Raw genomic sequence first — 24,337 nt, forward strand, 5'->3', positions numbered from 1 at the left:
TTCAAACCTTGGTTTAAGGTAACTCATATTATTAGGTAACAAACAAATTATATTTTAAAGTTGTTAAACTTAAGCTGTCAAAGTTAATATCTATTATAAAAAATACTATATTAATAAATATTTCATTCAAGTGTATTTTACAATGTTGTGATGTTGATGTAAACAATAATTTATCGAACAATTTCATTAACTAATTTATATAATATATTTTTGACAAAATTTCGGCGAATAATATAGTATCCAATTAGAGGACTTCCAAATCAACATGCCTCATTTCGGGGTGCTTTTTCTAAATGGAAATTTTTAAAATATATATAGATAATAATATAAATAGTTTCCATTAATTATATAATTGTGATCATTAAAAGTAAGTATATTATGAACTATTCCTTATTTATCGCCATAGCTTAAATGGTAAAGTAATATGCATATAAACTTAGGATGCAATGGTTATTATCCAGTTCAGCTGAAAAAAACAAAAAGTCTGGTATGGAAGTAATCCTTATACATAGATTAGCTTCTAATCTTAAAATTGAATAATAACCTTCAATGTTTGTTCTATTCTGTCAATTTCGGCGCCCAATAAATCTACTATATTTTCCCCGTGTTTAAGTAAGAAATTTTCCACCTCGTTGGTGCCTTGCATATTTTGCATTTCCTATAATAGCATATATATGTTAACTCATTCATATGTTATATTAAAGTGGGTAATAATAAAGCTTCTCTGGGGGGGGGGCATAAATTTTAAATATTCATAATCCTATAAACATTCTGTAGATTTAAAATTTCTGACTTAAATTAATTATTTATATAAGGGTATAACTTTTAAAATGGTAAATAGATCTTGAGTATCTAAATAGGCTAAAGTAATTTCCCTACCATCTATATCAACTTCAGCTTTAAATTTTACCAAATTACCGCCCATAGTGGTAGCTTTAACATCATGAACGGCTCTTTATATATAAACAGATATTTATTAATTTTTGAAATATAAATTTGGATTTTTTATTTTAACCTAACCATCACGTCGTTTTCCAGTTCTCTACAAATTTGTTGTTGAGCTTTTAAAGGGATCGATCTAACAAAATCATAATGATATTTTTTAAAAAAATGAATTAGTCGCAATTTGATATATAAGAAAAGGTAGTTTATGATTAAGGTAGGCCAATTTCTGCTGAACCCGATTCCTTAAACATTCAAATTCAAGGATCACCAGAACTCCCCCTTCCCATCGGTAAAAAGTCAATAATCAGAATTCTCTAATCTATCTTAATAAAATAACGCCCCCCCCCCTTCCCTCCATTCTGAAATGGTTTACTTAGTCAGGCAAGAACTATTTATATTTCTCATAAGTAAGGTTGCTTAATATTACGGTTAAAATAGTAAGTAAAAATATCTTTTTGTATTTATGTTTAGTATTTATTTAAATAATTTAGAGAATATTTAGTATTTGTATTTTTTCCTTAAACATTCAAATTCAAGGATCACCAGAACTCCCCCTTCCCATCAGTAAAAAGTCAATAATCAGAATCCTCTAATCTATCTTAATAAAATAACGCCCCCCCCCTCCCCTCCATTCTGAAATGGTTTACTTAGTCAGGCAAGAACTATTTATATTTCCCATAAGTAAGGTTGCTTAGTATTACGGTTAAAATAGTAAGTAAAAATACCTTTTGTATTTTAGAGAATATTTAGTATTTGTATTTTAATATTTATAAAAATATTGCATTTTACGATTTGAAAACCTTTAGTTTTTATTTAAAATTATAAAATAATTATATTTATTAAATATTAATTCTGAGATCCGATTTAAAGAAAAGATTCAAGATCTTATCTGTGTCTTTTCACATCTCCTACATGTCAATTAAACATATTAGACGGCAGGTTCTTCAAAATATCTTCCAAAAGCAATAAGTAAAAGCATAAATTATTTGAAAATACCTGCAAATTTTTCGATAAGATATAATTTACATAGTTTTTAGAAAAAATTAAAATATCCTTGTAAAAATATTATTGGTATACTATAAAAAACCCTGTTTCGAAAAAGTATTCGTCAAATTATTTGTATTAAAAAATTTTTTCAATTTTTTGTGGGTATTTTAATATTTTTTTTAAAAAAAAAACATTTTTGCCCAACCCTGCCCAAAAATAAGCAAAATCGCCAGTCCTTGTTTGGTCCTGAGATCTGCGGTCCTTAAAAAAGCCGGTTCGTCAACAGGTGTGGCCTAATTTAAATTTAAGACCGATAGAAAGGGTCGTTATTCCACCCTAATAATGGCTAAAAAATATCTAAAGTTTTAATAAAATCACGTCTAATACAACTATGTCCAAGAAACGAGATTACACTAATGAATATGTAATCATTTTGTAATATAGTAAGTTGTAAATATTTTTTAATAGATCTAAATTACAAGCCATATTTACGATATTCTTTAAAATTCTATAGAATTAAACTCACTTCCCGACTAGAGCAGCACTATTCGTATAAATAATAAAGCTGGCCACCACTCCCAAAAGAATCCCTATCGATAAAGACCCAATTGCATCGTATATGGGTACTACAACATTTTCTGGAAGGGTGGATAAACTGTTTTCTGTTGCAATGAGGGTTTCGGAACTTAATCCAGCTTTATAATGATGCGAATGGTAGTAATTGAGACTTAAGCATAAAGAGGCGATACTTACACCTATGACGGAAGCCAAATCTTCCAAGAGTAACACATTAACACTCGGGTCTTGTCCGGATAATACTTTTTTGTTCATTTATATTTTTTAAAAATAAAATTTTGTTTATATTTTATAATAGTTTTATGATAGATTTTTTTTTCTTAATTTGTAAGTAAGAAACTATTTTAAATGGTAAGGTGTTTAAAAAAGAATTGTCTATCCCTAATATCCCTCTAAAAAAATGAATAAAACCACAAAGCTTAATATTTCAAATTCATTATAGTAATATTCATTTGGTTTGTATTCTGAAGTAAGAATTTATTTCTAGGAAAAAGTTGGTAGAATCTTATACAAAAAATTTATTAAATACTATATTATAATGTGTCATTTAATTTTAATGGGAAATTTGCCAATTCATCAAGAATTTCTTGTAGTTGGAACCAAATCTCTATGGATATTTAACAGAGCTAACCCATTAAGCCGAGATTCGGAAGTAGTATTTCGTAAATAAGCTTTCAACTTTCTCAAGTTGGAAAAGGCCCTTTCATTCGTACATGTTGTAATAGGCAAACATGCAAGAATATAAAACAACATAAAAATATTTAGAAATTGAGTTAAGGTTTTTTTACACCGATTGAGCTCATCAATAGCATGCTTAGGTAAAATAAATAAACGCAGTAAATATTCTATCACAATGCGAATTCACTGAATTGATTTTAGTATCAATATCATAGAAATAAAATTTTGCTAAATATTTAATTTTACTAATAATGGGATCAGAAAACGAAGAAGGGTCTTTAGGTAATAAAATTTAAAGATTGCTAGGCTTGTTTTTTTTATCTAAAAACCGTACTTTATTTGTGATAAAAATGATCTAAGAATGGGATAAAAATGGATATTTTATAATATTCTTCAGTTGAGTCAACAGTTATATTACATCTCAATAATTGTCTAGGTGTTAGAGGAGGTTTAATTAGTGTTATATCATAAGATTTAGCTTTCGATTCAACGTCTAGATAAATATTATGAAAATATTCATCTACATTCAATATTATAGTATTTACCTGTTCATATACATTTTCCCAAATCATTAACCTGAACCAAATGGTTTTTGTAAATATTTACAAAGTAGTGAGCTATAGGAAAATAATTTATTAATGCAACTAGCAGCAAAGATAAACTCTGATTGATCTATTGAATTTAATAATAATATCGCTTCTGAAGACACATTACTATCTTCAGTGGCGTAGCCAGGATTGATCCATAAGGGGGGGGGGGGGTTTAAAAAATTTTTTAAAGGGCGAAACCCCCAAACCGCATTTTAAAAATTTGCCAATTTTGTGCTTTATTGGTGTCTAACCACTATAGTAGCCAGCATAAATGGAAAAAGTAACAAAATTTTAGCCAACTTTATGATTAATACGCGACTGAAAACATTATTCTGAAAATTTTATCAATGTTTAGTCAATTGTAAATTAATTCAATCAATTCGGTGTAGAAAGAAGAATAAAATCGCCCCCAAACCTCCCATTTTTTATGATCACTCAATATATCTTATTCTATGTTAAAAATAATTATTTTAATTAAATTTTTGCATATAACAAAATTTTGCAGAGAATTTCATTATAGATTTTATTTATTATTTATACAATAAAATAAATTTCAAAATGTATAAATTTTATACAGATTATATTAAAAATTTATTCTAAATAACTATATTTAAAAAAAATAGAATTACAATAAAATATGAGTAATATTCTTGTGCGGCATTTAAAAAAAATCTAATTTAACAATTATAATATAATTAATACAAATGAGTATATTAATAAAACATAAATAATTCTTATTATAGATCCGCAAAAGTAGGAAAATCAGGATCGGGCTGGGTCTGGCCTAATATTTTTTGAAGAAATTCGAGCCGGGTTGGGTCGGGCCTTGGAAATTTTTTTAAATATATCTAAATATATCAAATTTATGTTAAATTTTTTATGTAAAATAAAAATATTTGATTTTATTTATAAAAACTATACGCCATATAATATATATCTTTTATTTTGAGTAATTATAAAAATAAATTTCTATATTAATATAAATTCGGGCCAGACCTACAAAACCTTTTAAAAAAAATTTTGGGTTCGGGCAGGCAAAACTTAAAATAATTTCGTGCAGGGCCGGGCTTGAAAAATTAGGCCCGATGCAGATCACTAATTCTTAGTGCAAATGCAATATTTTTATTAAAAATAGTATAATATATAAATATTATGACTAAGAACTCATTATAATCACGTTTTGAATATAAAAATTTTATGACTAAGATCATATTATAATAATATAGCAATTTTATAATTTGAATTTATAAAGAGAGGACTACTTTTCTCTGAGATTTGACTAATTCATCCAGAATGAAATTTTTATCTAAAATAATCTCCTTATAAATATTTAATATTGCAAATCCATTTAAACGGCTTTCACCGGTGCTATTTCTTAAATAGGTTTTTAACCTTTTCAAAGTTTAAAAAGACCTTTCATTAGTGCAGGTGTTAATCGGTAAGGTAGCTAAAATAAAAAGCAATGTTTTGATATTAGGTAGGGAATCTAAAGTGCAAACATAGAAAGGGCCAGCAAAGCATATTTTGGCCTTAAAGAGTACTCTATTCTGTTAAAATTTTTATACCAAAATTCGACATCACAAAGTAACTTATCATATGATCCTGATAATTCATCAGAATAAAACTCTGAGATTTTCTTAACATCTTCTCGCGTTTAAGTGTATTTAGACTCAACAGGCAAAAGAAAATAAAAGCTGTTTAAAATAAAATTGTGACTAATAAATTTGAAATAAAAATGTATCAATAAAGGGAGTAAAAATATTCATTTTATAAAAATACTCAATCATAGATGCATCAATATTTAAGCGATTGGACTATCTAGAAACTACTCTAGGTTTAAAATTTTTAATCCCAAGCGATCACCTTTACTTTCTCATTATATTTACCAAATTAAATAATTTTTATTTAAAAATTATAAAAAATTAATTAAAATTTTTAAAACTATCTAATTAAGTTTAACAATATAAATTTTATTATTAAATTTATAAATATCTAATTTAACTATGCGAGAAAAAATTTACAATATATTTTTATTGTTATTTAATATTTTACATGTAATTTTTAATATATATTTTTAAACCATGTTATCATTTAAAATTGAAAATTCTTTTGGTTTTTTAAATATATTTCATTTTCATATCGTATATAATTTTATTTATAAATTGAAACCATTTTTTTAAATAAAATTATTTGCAATAAGAAAGAAAAAAAATTTTCTAAAAAATTTAAAAAAAAAAAAATTTTTGGAGGTTATCTATGCCACTTATCTTGCCATTTAGTAATATCATGTAAAGGTATTCTGATCATCTCTTCCAATTCTATAAATGCCGAAACTGAATAATGACGTATAACCATCGTGTAGGGCACATATTTTTTAAGTTTTGATGATGGGTTTCTGGTTCATTCATAGATATAGTTCGATTTAAAACATCTGACGGTTCGGATATTCAAAAAAATCATAAATTTTGAATATAATGGCTAAAAATATATATTTATTTTATTTTATAAGTTAAAATACCCATGGCGTTGCGTATAGAAGGTAGAATACATGAATCGGATATTGCTAATTCAACGAATGAGATGCACAGTGAACATATATAGCGGATGGATATTTTTTTTATATATGTACTATGGCCACCATAACCTTGCCCTCGCATTAAGTTTATATTTAGCTTATATTTCTCTAAATTTAACAAAATAGTTTGGGCGAGGGCTCCCCTCTCATATCCACAACTGATATAAACTGTAAAAATTCTTCTAATATTTGTGTATCACACACAATGTATAATTTTTTATAATCAATAAAATCAAGGAAAGAAAATTTTAATAAATATGTTTTTTAAAAATAAGTTTTATGTTGGAAAATTGATATTCAAATACTTGCAAAATTTTGATTAAGGGTGGGGAAGGGGGGGGTAAAATTTTTATTAAATTGATATTTATTAAAACAATCAAAATTGCGATGAGGGAGGGATTCCCCTCCTCCCATTGGTTACGCTGCTGGTTGTGATGAAAGAGGATTATGCTAATTTGATATTGTACTTATGTTATGCTTAACTATAATTTTTATTTTGTTTATTTTATGTTTTACTTAAGTTGAGTTTAACGATGTGTTGATATTCTAATTTTTATGTTTTTGTTTTATTCCTAATTTTGGAGTATATTATTAAGTTTTATGTTTCGTGGAATTTGGATGAATATGCAAATGTTGATAAAAATATTATAATATATATAATATTCGTTTTTTTATATCAAAAATTATTATTATGCTTTTTCTTAAAATAAAGTTCAATTTTATTTAATTATTTAATATTTAGTTAATTATTTAAATCTTGTTTAAATTTAAATTAATTCATTCAGTCCAGAACAACGACTTTGAAAATTACTTTCGATAGAAACTGAGTTAGGATCAGAACTTAGAATCTTATCCTTAGTAAGGTTATCTTCTACCCCTTAAAATTAAAAAAAACACCAATGTTAATTGAAAATACATGTATCTGTATGTAATAAAATATAGTTTATATAGTGTTTTGCAGATGGTATAATGTTTATAAAATCTCTATCCTGTAAAATTGATTGAAGTATAACAAAAATATAATATAATGCAAAAATATTTACCATAATCTAAAACTGATAATCCTCTTTTGTTTGCGTTTCTACGGACAGAATTTATGGATAAGATCAAAGTAGCCCCTTCAGATATAAATGAACATGCTAAAATCATAAACACCTGTATGCATATTTTATTTATGTTTTTTAAAATATTTATTTTAAAAAATAATATTCGATATTTAAATTAGCTAACTTGAAATGAAAATATAAACCATTCATTTTTTTAAAATTTTATCAAAAATATTGTATTTAAATAAAATCTAATTATATATTTTTCGCCCTAAAAAGCAGGGACCCAAACCGTTATGTATATCGCTAAAGATTATTCTCCGGTTGCTAAAAAAATTTATAACTGTAACAGTTTGGTTGCGCTCCAGTTGATGAATATAAGTGTTCAATTTTATTTATAATCAAATAATATAATTTATCGCGAAAAGTATTCGATTTTAATGGATTAAATCTCTAATTTGTTTTTCCTACAAAATAAGGAAAATAGTCCTACATAATAATTATCACACAACAATTAAGGTTAAATTATTTAACAAAATAGGTAGTTTGAAACGATTTAAAGAATCTATAACTATTCGATTCACTTCTTTTACAATTTTGTTACACCGATTAATTCCATTTTGCCGACTTCGTTTAGGATCCATTGTAGGATCTCTTTCTAAGTCGAAAATTTCACAAAATGATGTGGCCACTCAAAAGCGGTAAAAAATAGAAATGACTAATATATAGAACAATTTAGATATAATAGCTTGTCTGAGATAAACTCATAGACTTATATTAACATAGACTGCTCAACCGCCAATTGAATAATGTATTTAAGACATCGTTCATTTCATCTTGAAAATAGCAGGTTTTCATTATAATATGCTAACCACAAGGTTAAAAAATATTAAATTTCATCAAAAGAACAATTTTTAAAAAGGTAAATAAATATATTTTATGCACATATACTTCGATTTATATGATAACAATCCTTTATCATCAATAATGTAAATTATTTTGCTTAAAGTAAGATTAATATTAAATTTAATCAAAAAACGATAAAACATAAATTATAAAATAAATATTTATATTTTGTAAAAATATATAAATTAGATTTAATAAATACTCCACCTTGCGGAAGTTTTTTAAATATTTTATTTTTTATTATATATTATTATTGTAAAAATTGTTAAATGGATAGAATTAATTTGCTATAGAATATAAATTTTTTCTTAAAGAATATTATTACCTAGCAATTTATAATAATATGCGATTTTAATAATATGCGATTTAAATATAATGAAAGAAATTTTGATAAATATCTAAAATATTTAACCTAATTACTTTTATTATAAAATGGTTATATAATACTAGTAGATAGCTCGTCAAAAATGACGGGGAATGAGAATTTTTTTCTTACTTTTATGATAGTTGTTACCTGATATTTTATTCTTTATAAACCCCCCCCCCCTCCTTCAAACCAGGTTCAATCCATTAAAACTAAGTGTAAATACTATGGTTTGAGTCAAAATATATTTAAAGCTTTTACTAAATAATATCAATATTATTACTAAATAATATCAATATTATTTATTAAATATTACTGATCACCTATGCCTAATATTTAATAAAAAAAAATTCCCAAGGAAGATATCCCATAATAATTTTGAAAAAATTGTTCCAAGCCCAATGAAAGATCATAATAATTTTGTTAGTTGAGAACTGAAATAAAATATTTAAAAAATCATAATGAATTTAAAAATACAATCAAAATCAGATTTTCATGGGCCTTGGTTTTTTGATCAGACCAACTCCAGGCCTACAAAAAAAAATTGTTTTAGGCCACTGTCTGACTCATAGTTAATAATAAAAAATTCCCAAGCATCCAAGCTGATAATAATTTTTCCCAAGTCTAGTCCAACCCATAATAATTAGCCTGGCCAACCCATAGTAATTTTCAAAATTTGTTCACAGCCCTGAAGATAGGTAAATCTCTAAAAACCATCTTTATTTTTTTATTCTTTTTAACCCCTACTTTAGACCAAGGCCAACCCATTAAGACTAAGAGTGAATACTATTTTTTTGAACATGAGCCTTGATTTTTTGATCAGGTCTGGCCATGTCTTGAAAAAAAAAATTTCAGGCCAATGTCTAACCAATATTTAAAATTAAAAAATTTTTAAGCATATGACCATAATAATTTTGAAAATTTTTTCCCAAGTCAGGTCCAAGCCTATATTAATTGTGAAAAATATTTCCCAAGCCCAGAAAACCCCATATTAATTTATTTTTTTCTTGGATCCAGAAAAATAGGTAAAATGTAAGGGGTTCAATAAGAATTAAATCTGTCTAATATGTACATTTTTTTTTACCAATCTATATTATTGGGAAAATTTTTCAAAATAATTTATTATCAAATGAAGGGGAAATATCGGATTTTCTACCCATCATTCAATTGGTTAACTCCCGGCATTTATATGAAATTCATGAATACATATTAAAGTACCATGCCTTTTAAAAATTAGTGAAAATTGTTCATCCTAATTTAAATTTTAAACAGAGAACAACCCTCCAAATAATAAATGATTTATTACTTAGGTACAAAATATAAAATTAAATTTAAGACATTGTTATTAAATTACAATTGAAAAAATAAAAAGAGATTCTAAGTTAACAAATAACAGAAGATTAATTTCAATCATAATCAAATTATATATGTAAAACAAAAAGGTTATACATTTAATCAAAAATTTTATAATAAGTTATATGAATAATATAGAAAACATACAAAACTATGGAATGCATGTAAAAGGAGGCCAAATCTTCAGAAAAGATAAGAGAGTTATTCAGCTGAAGTTGCATCCATAACATGGAATAGCCTATACGATAGCCAATATGGTAATAAATTGCAAAATTTTAGAAATATCAGTTATGCTAACGGCAATTGAGTTGTATTAAATAACAAAACCAAAATCTACTTCCATAATAACAATTTCATTGATTTACCAAGTTGCAAAATTACAGATCTATGATATTTTATAAAAGTGATAATTCATAAAGCATGGCTTTTAATTCAATTCATCCATCATCAAATTAAGGAGAAAATTCTAATTTTTTGTCAAATTTGATGATCTATCAGATAGTCATCATATAAATGTAAATATTTACTTATGCATAAAAATTACCTAATTAAAATATAATTGTATAAAATTCAGATATATCCATTCTACAATAAAATCTTTAATGTAAGAAAATATATTTGATAATTTAAACATTGATATTGTGAAAATCTAAATATTGATCCTCTGATGAAATGGCTAGGCTATATTTTTTGTCTTCTGGTGAGGTATCTTGGGTATTATATAAAATCATCATTAAAAATATCATATAAATCACATGCCATGATAATAATTCCATTGATTTCCCAAATTGCAAAATTATAGACCTATGATTATAGATAGATATAAGATATTATAATAGAATCAAGTAGTAGAGTCCGGCTTCCTATATATCATCTGCCCAAGGGTGAAACCACCAAGTTGGATTAAAAAAAATGATCTTTACTGGGATTCGAACCCAAAGCCAACAGATTTATAAGTGACGCTCTTGCCGATTAGGCCACAGACACTTTTCAAAATTCACGATTTTTAAAATATATATTATAAATAAATTTGTCCAAATAAAAAATAAACAAATTACAAATTTGATACTAAAAATTCTAGTATATATGTAATGGTAGCTTAAATAAATGAATGTTTGATATGGTTTCATATTATTATTGGACCGAACAAGCCATGGTTTAAAAGAATACTATTGGCTATTACGTTGTGACACGGCTTATATATATTAGAGATAGATATTATCATATCCCCAAGGATGAAACCACCAAGTTAGATTAAGAAAAAATAAATCTTTGCTGGGATTCGGAAAAAAAAGACCTTTGCTGGGATTCGAACACAAAGCCATCAGATTTGTAAGCGACACTCTTGCCGATTAGGCCATAGACGCTTTTCAAAATTCACGATTTTTTAAATACTGTGACATGGCTTTTATATATAGTATAAATATAGATTATAGATAGCTAGATATTAACATCTCCCCAAGGATGAAACCACCAAGTTAGATTAAGAAAAAAAATACATTGCTGGGATTCGAACCCAGAGCCATCGAAGTTTGAATTTTAAAGTAGCTACAAACTTTAAATCGTATCTTCTATTTGATTAATTTTGCCAGATTAAGAAAAAAAAACTTTTGCTGGGATTCGAACCTAAGTCCATCAGATTTGTAAGCGATGCTCTTGCCGATTGGGCCAAAGGCACTTTTCAAAATTAACGATTATTTAAATATATATTATAAATTGTGAAAGTGTAACTGTCACAGTGTGACAAGGCTTTTATATATATTATAGATAGATGCTAGTTGCATGATGTGCCACGTAGTGCACGTTTAGATATCATTTATTTTTCAAAATAATATAATGGAAAATAATTAATATTTAAGTATTATGCTTTAATTTCACGAAGTTTTATGTAAAATAAATATATTTGATTAATATAATTCTTTACTGTTCTGATAAACTTTTTTGTAGACACTTTTTAAATATAATTTAAATTTTCTTTTCTAAACATAATATGTATTAAAGGTAATAAAATGAATATAGGATTAGATAATTGTATATAAGTCAAATGTACTTAAATGAGTGATATGCATTACAAAATAAATGTTGCAATGTAATCTTCAAAATGGCAATTAGAGATGTTATTTTTAATATTTGGGCAGTCTATGTTAACATAGGTCTATGGATGATCAACTTAAAAGGGTTTACAGTTTTTAAAAAAATTATAAAAGAAATTTTTTATCTGCGTTTATTTTAATTTTGAAAAAAAAATGATATAATAAGCACTTTGTAATAAATAATTATCTTAAATATTAAAATAGCTTAAAAAATATATTATGTTTTTGATTATAAAATTGCGAGAAATTGCGAAATGATACTCTAAGATTTTGTAAATCTTTCTTATTTTTATATATAGTATATTATAATCAAAACCCAATTTAAGGACTCTACAGTGTGCGGGTCCAAAATAGCGGATATCCCGTGATAAATTGATAAACCGCACCCGAAACAAAATATTCCGACTCCACTGATCAGGCAAGAAACGTACTTCATGTTCAAATAACCGTAACTAAAAATATTTATTCATAGACAGATATTTTATTTTTGGATATATCGCATTCAAGATAAAGTACTAAAAATACATATAAAAGTGGAATAATTTTATATTTAATTTATTTTTAATATTTGACAAGCTTATATCTAGTATGGTAATGCACCAAATATGGCCTTGGCCAAGGGAAAAGAAAAATTAAAATCTCAGAATATTTTTGTTTATCACATAGTTTACACCTAGAGTTATTATAATTGAAAAAAACATATTTTTTTTTATTCTAATGGTCCAGATAGATGGTAATAAAAATCAATGTAAATATCAGATCGGCTTTGTATGAATATCGGAATCATATAAAATTTGCAGATCGGCACAGCTCTCGTTTTTTTAAAATAAAAAAAGCCATCGATTTATAATTCATTTATAATAAATTTAATTTTTTTACGGGTGTAATATATCAGCTTTCTTGTGGGACGCTTTTATTCCAAAGGCCAGAATCAGCTATACAAAAAGAATAATAATAGATTTATGATATATAATTTATCTTGTACATTGTCATAAGAAATAGTATATATATATGAATTATGGTCATAGTGAGTGTCACGGCTCGGTCCTGTTCTGACCAAATCCAACCCGAAAACCAAATTTAACCGTAGTTAAAAAACCGAATTAATTATAATAAACTTGATTTAGGGTATCGGCTAAAGAATGGATAGCTTCCGCGAATAAACTATGTGAGCCCGTATGAATGCAAGCCACGGTTTTGCCGACAAAGTTAAAAAAATTTCTAATTAACAAATGATAATAATAATAATAATAATGAAAATACAATTATGAATATTAAAAAAAATAACTAACTAAAATTTATGGAAAATAATATGACGGCTTTAGTTGGGTAATAGCTGGCCTCAATCAACAAGCGTATACTAAAAATAATCAGCTGAGCATTGAGGCGAATTTAATTAAATCGTGCTTTCTCAAAAACCTCTCAAGGTAAAGGTCATTGCTTTAGACTAAAACTATTCGCCGTTTCTTTTATCAGGCCTACAAATAGAAAAATTACTTAAATATGGCCAAATTCAAAAATCCAGCAACCTTGAGTTTCCTTCTTTTTTCAAAAAAAAATATTTTCTAGCTCTTTTAACACAACAATAAAGAACGGATAAGTGTCTTTGTTCATGTATTATGTAAACCGCGATAAAGTGATTTTTCCATTATACAAGAAACATTATAAATAGCGAACAAGAAGAGAGATTAAAAACCAAGTTTATTTTGCACAAATTTAGGCCTCATGTATAGTAAGTGCGAAAATAGGGTGGCAATGCATCGCGATGTTTAAAATATAAATCAAATAATGGTAAATAGTGGAGCTAATCGATCTTACTCATTATAAATGAGACTTTACCTTGCAATCACAGTTAGCGCGAATTCGTGGCGAAGTATGAAAAATAAGCTGTATTTTGTTGTCATCGCCGCGAATTCGGGCGAAATGTGAATGAGGGGTTAATAATAATATTAAATACTTTCTTAAAATATTTTACATAGTAACCGCTGTCCATATGATGAATGACGTATCCCTGAAAAGGGAGTGAATCGGTTCGTGTGACGTTGTATTCAGAGATAAGAAGGAAGACGTAACGGGCTATTTTTTGGAAATAAGGTGAAAAATAAATTGTGTATACAAATATTCTTTTGCAAGTTTTTTTCATTATAGAATACTAATATAGATTATATATTATATAGAGTAAAAGCTCCATAAAGTGACTATTCAAGATCGATGACGTTAGATCAATATAGAATTGGTTAACATATTTTGTATAGAACACTTTTAATACTATCATTTTAAAATAAGAGTTCCGTTGGTAGTAGCAAGCTAAAGTGATTAGGAAATTGAGGTGGTCATATGCTAAGGTGGACTTGAGGCTTTTATTTGTAGAATTTATTTTAAAATATTTTCTTATAGATTATTTTCCAAAATTAGTTCAGGCTCAAAAAAATAAAATGAATAAATGATTACAATAATAAATAACTAAATTTTAATGAAATTTTGAAAATCATTGGATTTATATAATAAAATTATTTAATAATTAATATGAATGAATAGTGCACATATTACTTTTTTTATTGATGCATTAATATCATTTTGAGAGTTATAATCAGGTGTCATATCAGTTGCGTTTTTGATACCAATCATGCCAAGGTATTTTTTCATGGCCCGTGAGATAGATGTGTATTCTGTAAAAAAAGGCAAAAAAGTGTTATTGAGTCTGTTTAATTTTTTTTTTGTTTTTTAACATGCAGATTTTGATATAAAATTTTCAAATTGAACCCAATTAATCAAAGGAAAAATTATATAATATAATCTTTTAAAAAATATTTCACAAAATTTATTAACAGTTGATAACAAATTTAAAAACTATTGCTTTGAGAGTAAAAGTGTTAGGAAAACATTTGAAATTATCTCTAATAAATATTTCCCCCAAAATTTTATGTTTTATATGATAAAATTCTAGGGATCTCAGAAAAAGATTAATATAGTTTTTTATTGATTAGTGATTGTGCAAGGCATTTGGCAGATAATTTAAAATGTTTTTCTAACACATCAACTCGACCTTTTAAAATGTTTGTTTTTCTTACTTATTAATTTACTTGGCTCAGTTATATACATTTCTTTTCATATTAATATATTTTATTTATATCAAAATAATAAAAATATATCACAGGGGCGCCCATTATATTTTTGGGAGGTTCAAATTTATTTATAAAAAAAATTCGTAATGAATATTTAGGTCAGAATTTGAAATTTATCAGAGTAATCAAAACTTATTAATTTGGAATTAAAAAAATATATACGATTGTAAATTAAAAATGACTAGTAGTTTCGTTAAATATCGAAATCCTTCTCAGCCCATCTTTCATATGATTAATCACCAGCTAAGTGGCCTCTACAAAAAAAAGGGGGGGGGGAACGAAGCAACTTTCTTAAAATTTAAATGGAAGTAGTTTTTTTTTAAATAAATTTTTTACTATTTTAATTATTTTTAATTTTATTTCATTTATTGTTATATTATACCCATCCATAACCAAGGGATTTCTTGTCTTATAAACTTATTTTTTTAATTTCAAAATATGCCAAAAATATTTACCAAAAAAAATACAAATACTTAATTAATAATTGTACACACGGCATAATATAAGAGATGATAAATGGACAGACCATATTAGAAAAATCATGGTTAACCAAATTTTAAAGATATAAAGAAAAGCTTTGAAATAGTAGCTTTAAAAGGCATTTCACAGAATTGGAATAATAGCATGTCAGAATGATGTACTGACAAAATCGCAACGATTTTTAGGATATCGGTAATATTATCTTATTTGTTTAGATTTAAAATTTATTTTATATTTACAAAATCATATAGAGCTATTGTAAAACTTTCTACTTTATGACGCCTTGAGGGCAACTTTTACAAATTTAAAGAATTCTGAAGATCCTGCCACTTCTATCATGGCAAATTCTATAGTTTTTAAATTAGAAAATTTGATTTTGTTTTATCACCTTGTGTTTTGGAGAAAATATTGTTGACAAGCTTGACTTCAAAATTGTAAACCATTTCGAAGGATACAGGGTTTGCAATAATTCAAATTCAATAGTGAAAATATTGCCTGATTAATTTGAGAAGTATAATTTAAATTATTGTCTTGTATTATTTTTTAATTCTAATAGATAATAACACTTAAATTTTTGAATGTTTTTTCAAAGGCACAAGATTTTATGAAGGGGAGAAATCTACCTTTTGATTTTGAAAAATTATAATCCAAAGAGGAGAGGAATATATATATATATATATCTTCATAATTAAATATAATATTTAAAATTAGATTTAAAACAAGTGTGTTTGATGCTGCAATTGATTTGCTCATTATACAGTTAAATGAAGGATTAAATGACGAATCGATGAAATTTTTAAATCAAACATCATTTTTTACACCAAAGGGAATGACGGAAATGACATTCGTTAAGAATGATATTGAGAATATCTGAAAATTTTACCAGTTAAATTCAAATCAAGTTTTTGAAAAAATGTCTAAGTTTCGAAATATTTATATTTAGTTATAATAGGGGATGTAATTATTACACATGACGACATAGAGGTTAAAGTATCTAAAAAAATTTCAGATTCTAAAAATTGTAAGTTTTTATTAAAATATTTATTAATACATTATTTAGCTTCTTCTTCTGATGATGATGATTCTGAGACTTATAATTCAGACTGGAAAAACTATTCGTTTATTTTACCTTATGGTTTACTTTATAATTTTTCTGCTTTCCCTAATTTATCAATTTTATATAAATATTTACCAACCATTCCTACTACCTCATGTACTGTCGAAAGGGTCATGAGTAAGATTAAATCAATTAAAACAAGACTTCACACATGAAAGATCCGTTTCTTAATAATTTAACCATTTTATCAATGGAACAAAATTTATTTAAACAATTAATTATTGTTTAAATTAACTTTCGTTCCCTCTTCCCCTAATTTGTTTAAATTATTAATTAAAAAATAATATATATTTTTTTTACATTTTTATTTATATTATGTATTAAAGATTGATGCAATAAAAAGTATTCTTGTAATTTATATTTGAGGTTGGGAGTCAAAAAATTAAACTGTTTGGAGAAGAAGGGAGGGAGTATTCTGTTTCCATCGATTAGAAAATGTAGGGGCCACTGACAAGTAATAAAATAGTATACTTAATATCTGCATTTGAAAAGTTCAGCAGTTATATATATGGCCGGCTGTATTTATTGAAGATATTTCATATGAACTTGAGTCTAGTGCTTCCATACTTTAAAAATAACTAAGTAAAAAATTTTAAGAGCGAGAAAATGCATTACTATATTTTTCTTTATATTACTAGAAAATACATTACTATATTTTTCATTATCTTAGTAGAACACAACTGTATACTAGGTGTTGATAATGTAACTAGGAGAAGAGGATAATAAATTTATACTACGATTGTCCTGTTTCAATGAATAATATGATTAAACCAAAATAAACAATTTATACCTCTCATCATAAAATGTGTTATCAGATAACAATAAGAAATCAGATGAATATTGTATAAGTAAGTGGTTGATAAAAAATATAAGCCTCAATAAATTATTGTATATTTGAATTTATACATATTTATGATCTAGTTGTGACCAAAGAAATGTTTTTGAACCATAAGATATAATAATAACCTTAAATATCTAAAATAATATCTAATTTGCCTTTTTAAAATAGTTTTATCAATCGTATTCATATGAAAATAAAATAGGTGTTTAGGATTTAATAAATATTCAAGGATATTAAAAAAAATAAAATAAATTAAAATGTAAATATTTTTATAAACATATATTATCATTTTAGGAAATGGAAAAAGGATATAGATATTTAAAAAAACAATATAATTATTACACAATTTACATATAATAATTTTTCCAGGAAGAGTGGAGCCTGTGTCCCTTTTTATGGTAACCCGTGATATATGACGTTACTAGGAAAACGCAATTGGGGGCAGAACCCCGTAAAAATTTTACAAAAAATAAAAATCTTGAAGTAAAAATAAAAAAATATTGATATATAAATTTTTTAAATTAGAGCACCATTGTGCCCCGGCAAATAAAAAGCAGGTCTTCAAACTAAGCCCAAAGCTATGAATTAGGTTTAGAACCTGAACCCTTTCTGACATTCCTTGTGAACCCAAGCCGAACCCTTTTAGGGACAATTGGGTTAGTACTAAAAAAAAATTTAATAAAAAAATGTTGAAATTAAATATTATTTTGTGATATTATAATGTATCTTGCTTTAGTATAATTTAATTAAAATATTATACTTAAAAAGTCTTTCTTTTATTTAAATTTTGAAAAAATTAAAATATTTAAAATTTGATTGACATTTTTTGCCAGAACCTATTCTGCCGATCCCATCTTGAAACAAGCCTGGTTCATGATTTTTGATCTGATTTTGAACCCAACCTGAATCAGGCCAAAAAATTTCGTGAGTTCAAAGCCCTGCTGAAAAATCCTATGATGTCCTTGATATTAAATGTAGGGGAGATTTGGAATCTTTAAATTTTATATTGTTAACTAAGTAAATTAAAAAAAACTAATTTAAAAATGTACTCTAGCATGTGTAGAATACCTACCCTATAAATTTCAAACAATGTCCACCAAAAACCTTTGTGTATTTTATAATTTAGATTTTTAAAAAAAATTATATAAAAATTGATATAAGGCAAAATTGTCTGAAATTTACACTTTTGGCACCTCTACACATGCTGAAATACATATTCGGTCAGATCAGATCTTATAAATTAAAAATCACCCTCAGTAAATGATTAAGAATAGAGAAATTCGGAATCCCAATGGATTCCATATCCCAATACAACATATATAATTATTAAATATTAATTATAATTTGTTATTGCTATATATTATATATTTCATTAAATCAGATAGATCTAGTGTTGTAACTGTTTTTCCTTTCTCTCATTTCAATTTTTCTAACACGCAATTATTATAGTTTATTAATTTGGATATTGTTTATATTTTAATTTAATAGATTAGCATAAGCATGGATATTATTATTTCATCATCATCTGATTCTGAAAATTTAAAATCAGATGAATTAACATTACCATAGCCCAAATATGATAAATATTTTACAGTAACATCCTATATTGAAGGAACTAATTAAATACTTACAAATGTAAAATGTGCCCAAAAATTATATTTCAAAATCTTCAAGCTTCAATTTACGAGATTTGATTCAAATATAAATTATTTTATTTTATATAATATAACTATCATTAAATTTGAACAAAAAATGTTTTGGGCTACTTGACGCCAACAATAACAATAGTTATTTTAAATTAAAAAAATTAGTGGCCTAGAAGTATTAAATGGGATTAATAAAAGGTATTAAACCTATCGCCATCAAATTATACATATATTTTATTTTTTTAAAGATTTGAACATAATATGAAGATCAATAAGTTATTTCTGCAATTATACATTCAGTATTCAAGCTTCAATGGCCATGGATAAAACTTCCACAGAACAAACATATAAAAAATAAACTTATAGTGTTATTGAAAAAATGCATTGAAAACCCTAGAAATAATTTAATGCAAGAACTGATATCTCGAGATATCCTTTTTTGACGAGGAAGTAGAGGATGGATTGGAGGAGGATAACTTATCTTAATTTTTTGAAGCAAAGGATAAAACAATAAATGTTTTTAATAAATTCTCATGTTAAAAGAGTTGTTTATTAAGTATAATCCCGCAATCCCCTCGTCTGCCCCTATAGAGCGCGTTTTTAAAAGCGTTCCTGTCTATCAGATGAAAATTTTTAAAATAATTGTTAATAAAAATTAATAAGAAAACTTTTTTATAAATAAAAATATCTTTTTATTCTCTATATTATATTGTATTTATAATTATATTATATTATAAAAATATATTATTTTTTAACAGGTCTAATATACTGTGTCAAAAAATAAGACATTTATTTATATTAAATTAAATTTAAAAAAGATTATTTGTTATTAAGGAGATATGATAGATGTATAGTAAAAAATGTGAAAGTGAGGAGAGGAATGTAAATCATCATCGACCAATTATAGGAGATCTCACTTTTAAAGGCGCTAGGATCACTAAAAGAAAGTTTGCGCCAAGGCTGAAGGTTTGGAAATTGAAAGAGGAGAGTGCTAGAAGTCAATTCAATATGACATTGGCGATAAGGAAGGCGGAGGTGGCACAAGTATCTGGGGTAAATGACAAGTGGGAAGCCATGAAGAGAGCTTGGGTGATGACAATTGAGGAGGTATGGATGGACAAAAAGGCCGCCTAGACATAAGGAGACTTGGTGGTGGAATCCGGAGGTAGCAAAATCTGTGAATGAGAAACGGAGGTGCTTCAAAGAATGGTATAATAGTGAAGAAAATAGTGATAACGATATTTACAAGATGGCGAAAAGAAATGCTAAGAAATTAATAGCAAAGACGCAAGAAGAAAAAAGGCAGGAGTTTACTGAAGAAATGGAATGCGCTGAAGGAATGGGAAATGTGGTTCGAATGGCAAAGCAGATGGCAAAAAAGAGGCAGGATGTGGTAGGTGTTAAATGTTTGAAAAATATGGAAGGAAAAATAGTGATTGATAGTAATGGTATTAAGAAAACCTAGAAAATCTACATGGAAGAACTTTTGAACGAAGAAAATGAATGGGATAATAATGTTAGTTGTGCAAAGGTAGAAGGCCCAGGGTATAAATTTGGCAAGGACGAAATAAAAAGAGCAGTGAAAAAAAAAGAAAAAAGGGAAGGTATCGGGTTGAACGATGGTGGTATAGAGATGTTTATCTGATAATTTAGGGATTGAAAATTGTCACAAAAAGAACTATTCCCGAGGACTGGCAAAGAAGTATAATTATCCTAGTATACAAGGGAAAAGATCCTTTATATTGGGGGTCTTACAGAGCTATTAAACTCTTGGAACATGCAATGAAAGTATTTGAGAGGGTGTTAGAGAAGCGGATAAGGGAACAAACTAAAAATGATGAAATGCAGTTTAGTTTTACATCTGTGAAAAGCACGACAGATGCAATTTTTGTGGTGAGACAAATATAGAAGTAACTTGCGAAGGAAAAGAAGCTATATTATGCGTTTGTTGATTTGGAGAAATCATTTGATAGGGTTCTGCCGAGGCTACTAGATAAACCTTGAGAAAATCGGGTGTGGAGGAATGGTTGGTTATCGCAATGATGGCAATGTATGTGGGAGCACAAACAGCAGTAAGAACGGATTACGGTGATAGTGAAAGCTTTGAGGTGAAGGTAGGACTTCATCAACGTGCTGAGTCCATTATTATTTATCTTAGTAATGGATGTGGTGGCTAGAGAGAAATGCGTGAAGGACTTCCCTGGGAGTTATTATATGCAGATGACTGTATTAATGGCAAACAGTGAGTAGGAATTGAAGGAAAAAATTAGTAAAGGAAGATGACTATGGAAGTAAAAGGCCTGAAAATGAATGTATCAAAGACAAAGGTGATGTTGATGGGGAAAATCTAAAGATGGAGGAATCCGGTAAGTGCCCTTGTGGTGTATGTAAGAAAGGAGTTGCTAGAAATTCAATCCAATGCACCAGATACCAAAAATGAGTACATAATAGATATAGCGGGAAAAAAGGAAGTTTGATGTTAGCAAGAATGACCTTTATTTGTAGAACAAGCATGAAAGGGATACATTATAATGATAATGTATAAAATGATGGTCTGGGTATTGGCAATGGGTTAACCCAGAAAAAGTGGATAGGTTTTGTTATTTGAGTGATATGCTAAACGCAGATGGTGGTGTAGATTCTACCGTTGTTGCAAGGGTCAGACAAGCTTGTAAGAAGTTCAGAGAGATGTCGTCTATTCTTACAAATAAAAAAGTTTCTCTGATGTTAAAGGGGAAAGTTTACATAAGCTGTGTGAGGAGTTGTTTAGTTAATGGCAGCGAAACATGGGCAATAAAAGCAACTCACGAAGCCAAATTAGAAAGAACAGAGATGAGGATGATTAAATGGATGTGTGGGGTATCTCCGAGAGAGAGAAAACTAGCAAGGAATTGCGAGCAAGATTGGGTATAGAAATGATTGGAGTGGTAATGCGACAAAATAGACTAAGATGGTTTGGGCATGTGGAACGTATGACAAAAGATGACTAGATAAAGAGATGCATCTTGATGAAGTAGGAGGATCAAGACCTAGAGGAAGGCCCAAGATGATGTGAACAAATGTGATAGCGGCAGATATGAAAAGCATAAATCTTACAAATATTGATGCTCAGGACCGTCAAAAATGGAAAAGAAAAAGCAGAGGGAAAACTGGCCTACCCGTGTAAACCTGGAAATCGCCATACGGAAAAGAAGAAGAAATTAAATTTAAAAAAAATTTATCATAAAATTTTGAACGAACGTGAATGCGTGTTCCTTTTTTTTGAAAGTGAACGTGTTCGATTTTTGTCACAATGAATGTTGAACGCGTTCGATTTTTTTAGAAATGTTTACAGCACTAGATAGATCTCATAATTTTCAAAAAAAGTGGTATACAAAAGGAATCCAAACCAAAACTTTAAACTGATATTAACTGTTATTATTATAGAATATTGACCGAACCCAGAGACCTGAAGAGGTCAAAATGTCTGGCCCAGTCCAGATTAAAACATAAATTCTATTTTCAAACCTGACCCATAATTTTCTTAAAATTTTTTTGACCCACCCCAGATTTTTATAAAATTCAGCCTAGCCCCAATTTTTAATTTTTAAGCCCAGCCCAGTCCCGATTTTTAAAATCTTACCTTATTTTGACCTGTGCAAGACTGAGTCCCAGACCTGCAGATCTCTTAAACTAAACCATTAATAATGTTGTCCCCTGAAACTGAACCTCTAAAATGTTTGTGAGTTTAACAAATATTAATAATCTATTTTGATTGGTAAGTTAATTTTAAACATTTTTCTACTATTTAATGGTGCTAGCTATGAAAGATAACATGAAGAAGTTAACTCAACATGTATTTCTCCTTATAGATCTAATCTAAAAGAAGAGACTTTTGAAAATATTTTAATTATAAATTGAACAATTTTATTTTTTAGATAATTGAAATAGTAATAAAATTAAAAATGTGGTTCTCTTGTTTTTTTTTCATAAACCAAACCTAAGCTATAAATAATTCTATTAATCTGAATCTAACTGAGTCCATATTCATTATGGTTTGATCGTATGCTTATTAATTGATTAATAAACATAATTTAAATTACTGTGAAAATCAAATTTTTTATAATTTTCTTCCCGGCGTTTGAGTATTTCTTTTGTTAAATTCTCATGATTACCCCATACTTGCATTGCTCTAAAAATAATAAATAATTGTATAATTATACTTAATATATTATAAAATAATTCTTCTATGAGTAACACATGAACCCTAGGCCTTATGAACATTTGGCTAGGCTGTAATAAAATATACTATTATTAAGTTGGCAAAATAATCTTAAATAAAAAAAAGATTAATATTTTTTATTTTCAATATGTTTAATTGGTTTTTATATAAAAATAAAAATGTAGATTTATTTATTCTCTAATTTCGTGATGTGTTTAAAACTAAAATCTTTTTGAATTTCAAAAAAATTATAAAATTAATTTAGCTAAATTTTAAATTCCTTTTTCGATATTTGACACAAATAATATCTTTGAAAAATATTTAGTTTCAATAACAATATATTCCTATAAATTAAATATTTCATATTGATAAGATATATAAAAAATATATAACCTTCTCTCAATGTCTGCCCTAAGATAAACATTGATCTTACGGTATTCATATGGGCTTCTTCTTTGAAAAACAGGCAAATTTTCTAAATCCCTAATATAAGTTCTGTATTTTTCAAAGATATTATAGTAAATTAACTTAGGTTTTAAAAGATATTCACTCATTGCCCTTAGTGCTGTAAGGAAATTCCTATCAGTGTATGTCTGATTATAATCAATAGAAGGCTTTTTCTTACTTTTAGGTAAAACTATATAAACTATTTATAAAAAAACCAATGATTATTATAAACCTTTAACAATGGTCTCTACTGGTTTTGAAGCTATTGGTGGTGTTGTAGGAGTTATTGATTTTTTTTCGCACAAAAATCTTAAGACTATATTTATATGATTATTTTTAGGTTTATTAATATGATTTTTATATAAAT

At 26.9% G+C, this 24,337-nt stretch overlaps 1 protein-coding gene across 1 annotated transcript; it reads right to left on the reverse strand.

The window, feature by feature from the left end:
- Positions 1 to 131: 131 nt before the first annotated feature.
- On the reverse strand, positions 132 to 24,337 carry LOC135923684 (proton-coupled zinc antiporter SLC30A9, mitochondrial-like). The gene is made up of 15 exons (XM_065458573.1): positions 24,203 to 24,337; positions 24,052 to 24,160; positions 23,917 to 24,006; positions 23,405 to 23,493; positions 14,664 to 14,782; positions 14,089 to 14,189; positions 13,232 to 13,334; positions 12,993 to 13,048; positions 12,430 to 12,565; positions 7,395 to 7,506; positions 2,459 to 2,750; positions 1,016 to 1,078; positions 824 to 953; positions 545 to 658; positions 132 to 289 (listed from the first exon to the last, which is right to left on the reverse strand). Exons 2-15 carry the CDS (start codon positions 24,075 to 24,077, stop codon positions 245 to 247), a joined length of 1,476 nt encoding a protein of 491 aa, XP_065314645.1. The 5' UTR covers positions 24,078 to 24,160; positions 24,203 to 24,337; the 3' UTR covers positions 132 to 244.

This window comes from Gordionus sp. m RMFG-2023, chromosome 2 (assembly GCF_954871325.1).
Source record: "Gordionus sp. m RMFG-2023 chromosome 2, tfGorSpeb1-WG-v2, whole genome shotgun sequence".
In the NCBI taxonomy this organism is placed as follows: domain Eukaryota; kingdom Metazoa; phylum Nematomorpha; class Gordioida; order Chordodea; family Parachordodidae; genus Gordionus; species Gordionus sp. m RMFG-2023.

Excerpts from the sequence above, each read along its gene's own strand:
- LOC135923684 (XM_065458573.1), bottom strand. The coding sequence starts at position 24,077 with ATGAGTGAATATCTTTTAAAACCTAA. Across the intron at positions 1,079-2,458 it reads AGTGCTGCTCTAGTCGGGAA|ATCGATCCCTTTAAAAGCTC; the intron begins GTGAGTTTAATT and ends TGATTTTGTTAG. Across the intron at positions 290-544 it reads GAATAGAACAAACATTGAAG|AAAAAGCACCCCGAAATGAG; the intron begins GTTATTATTCAA and ends ATTTCCATTTAG.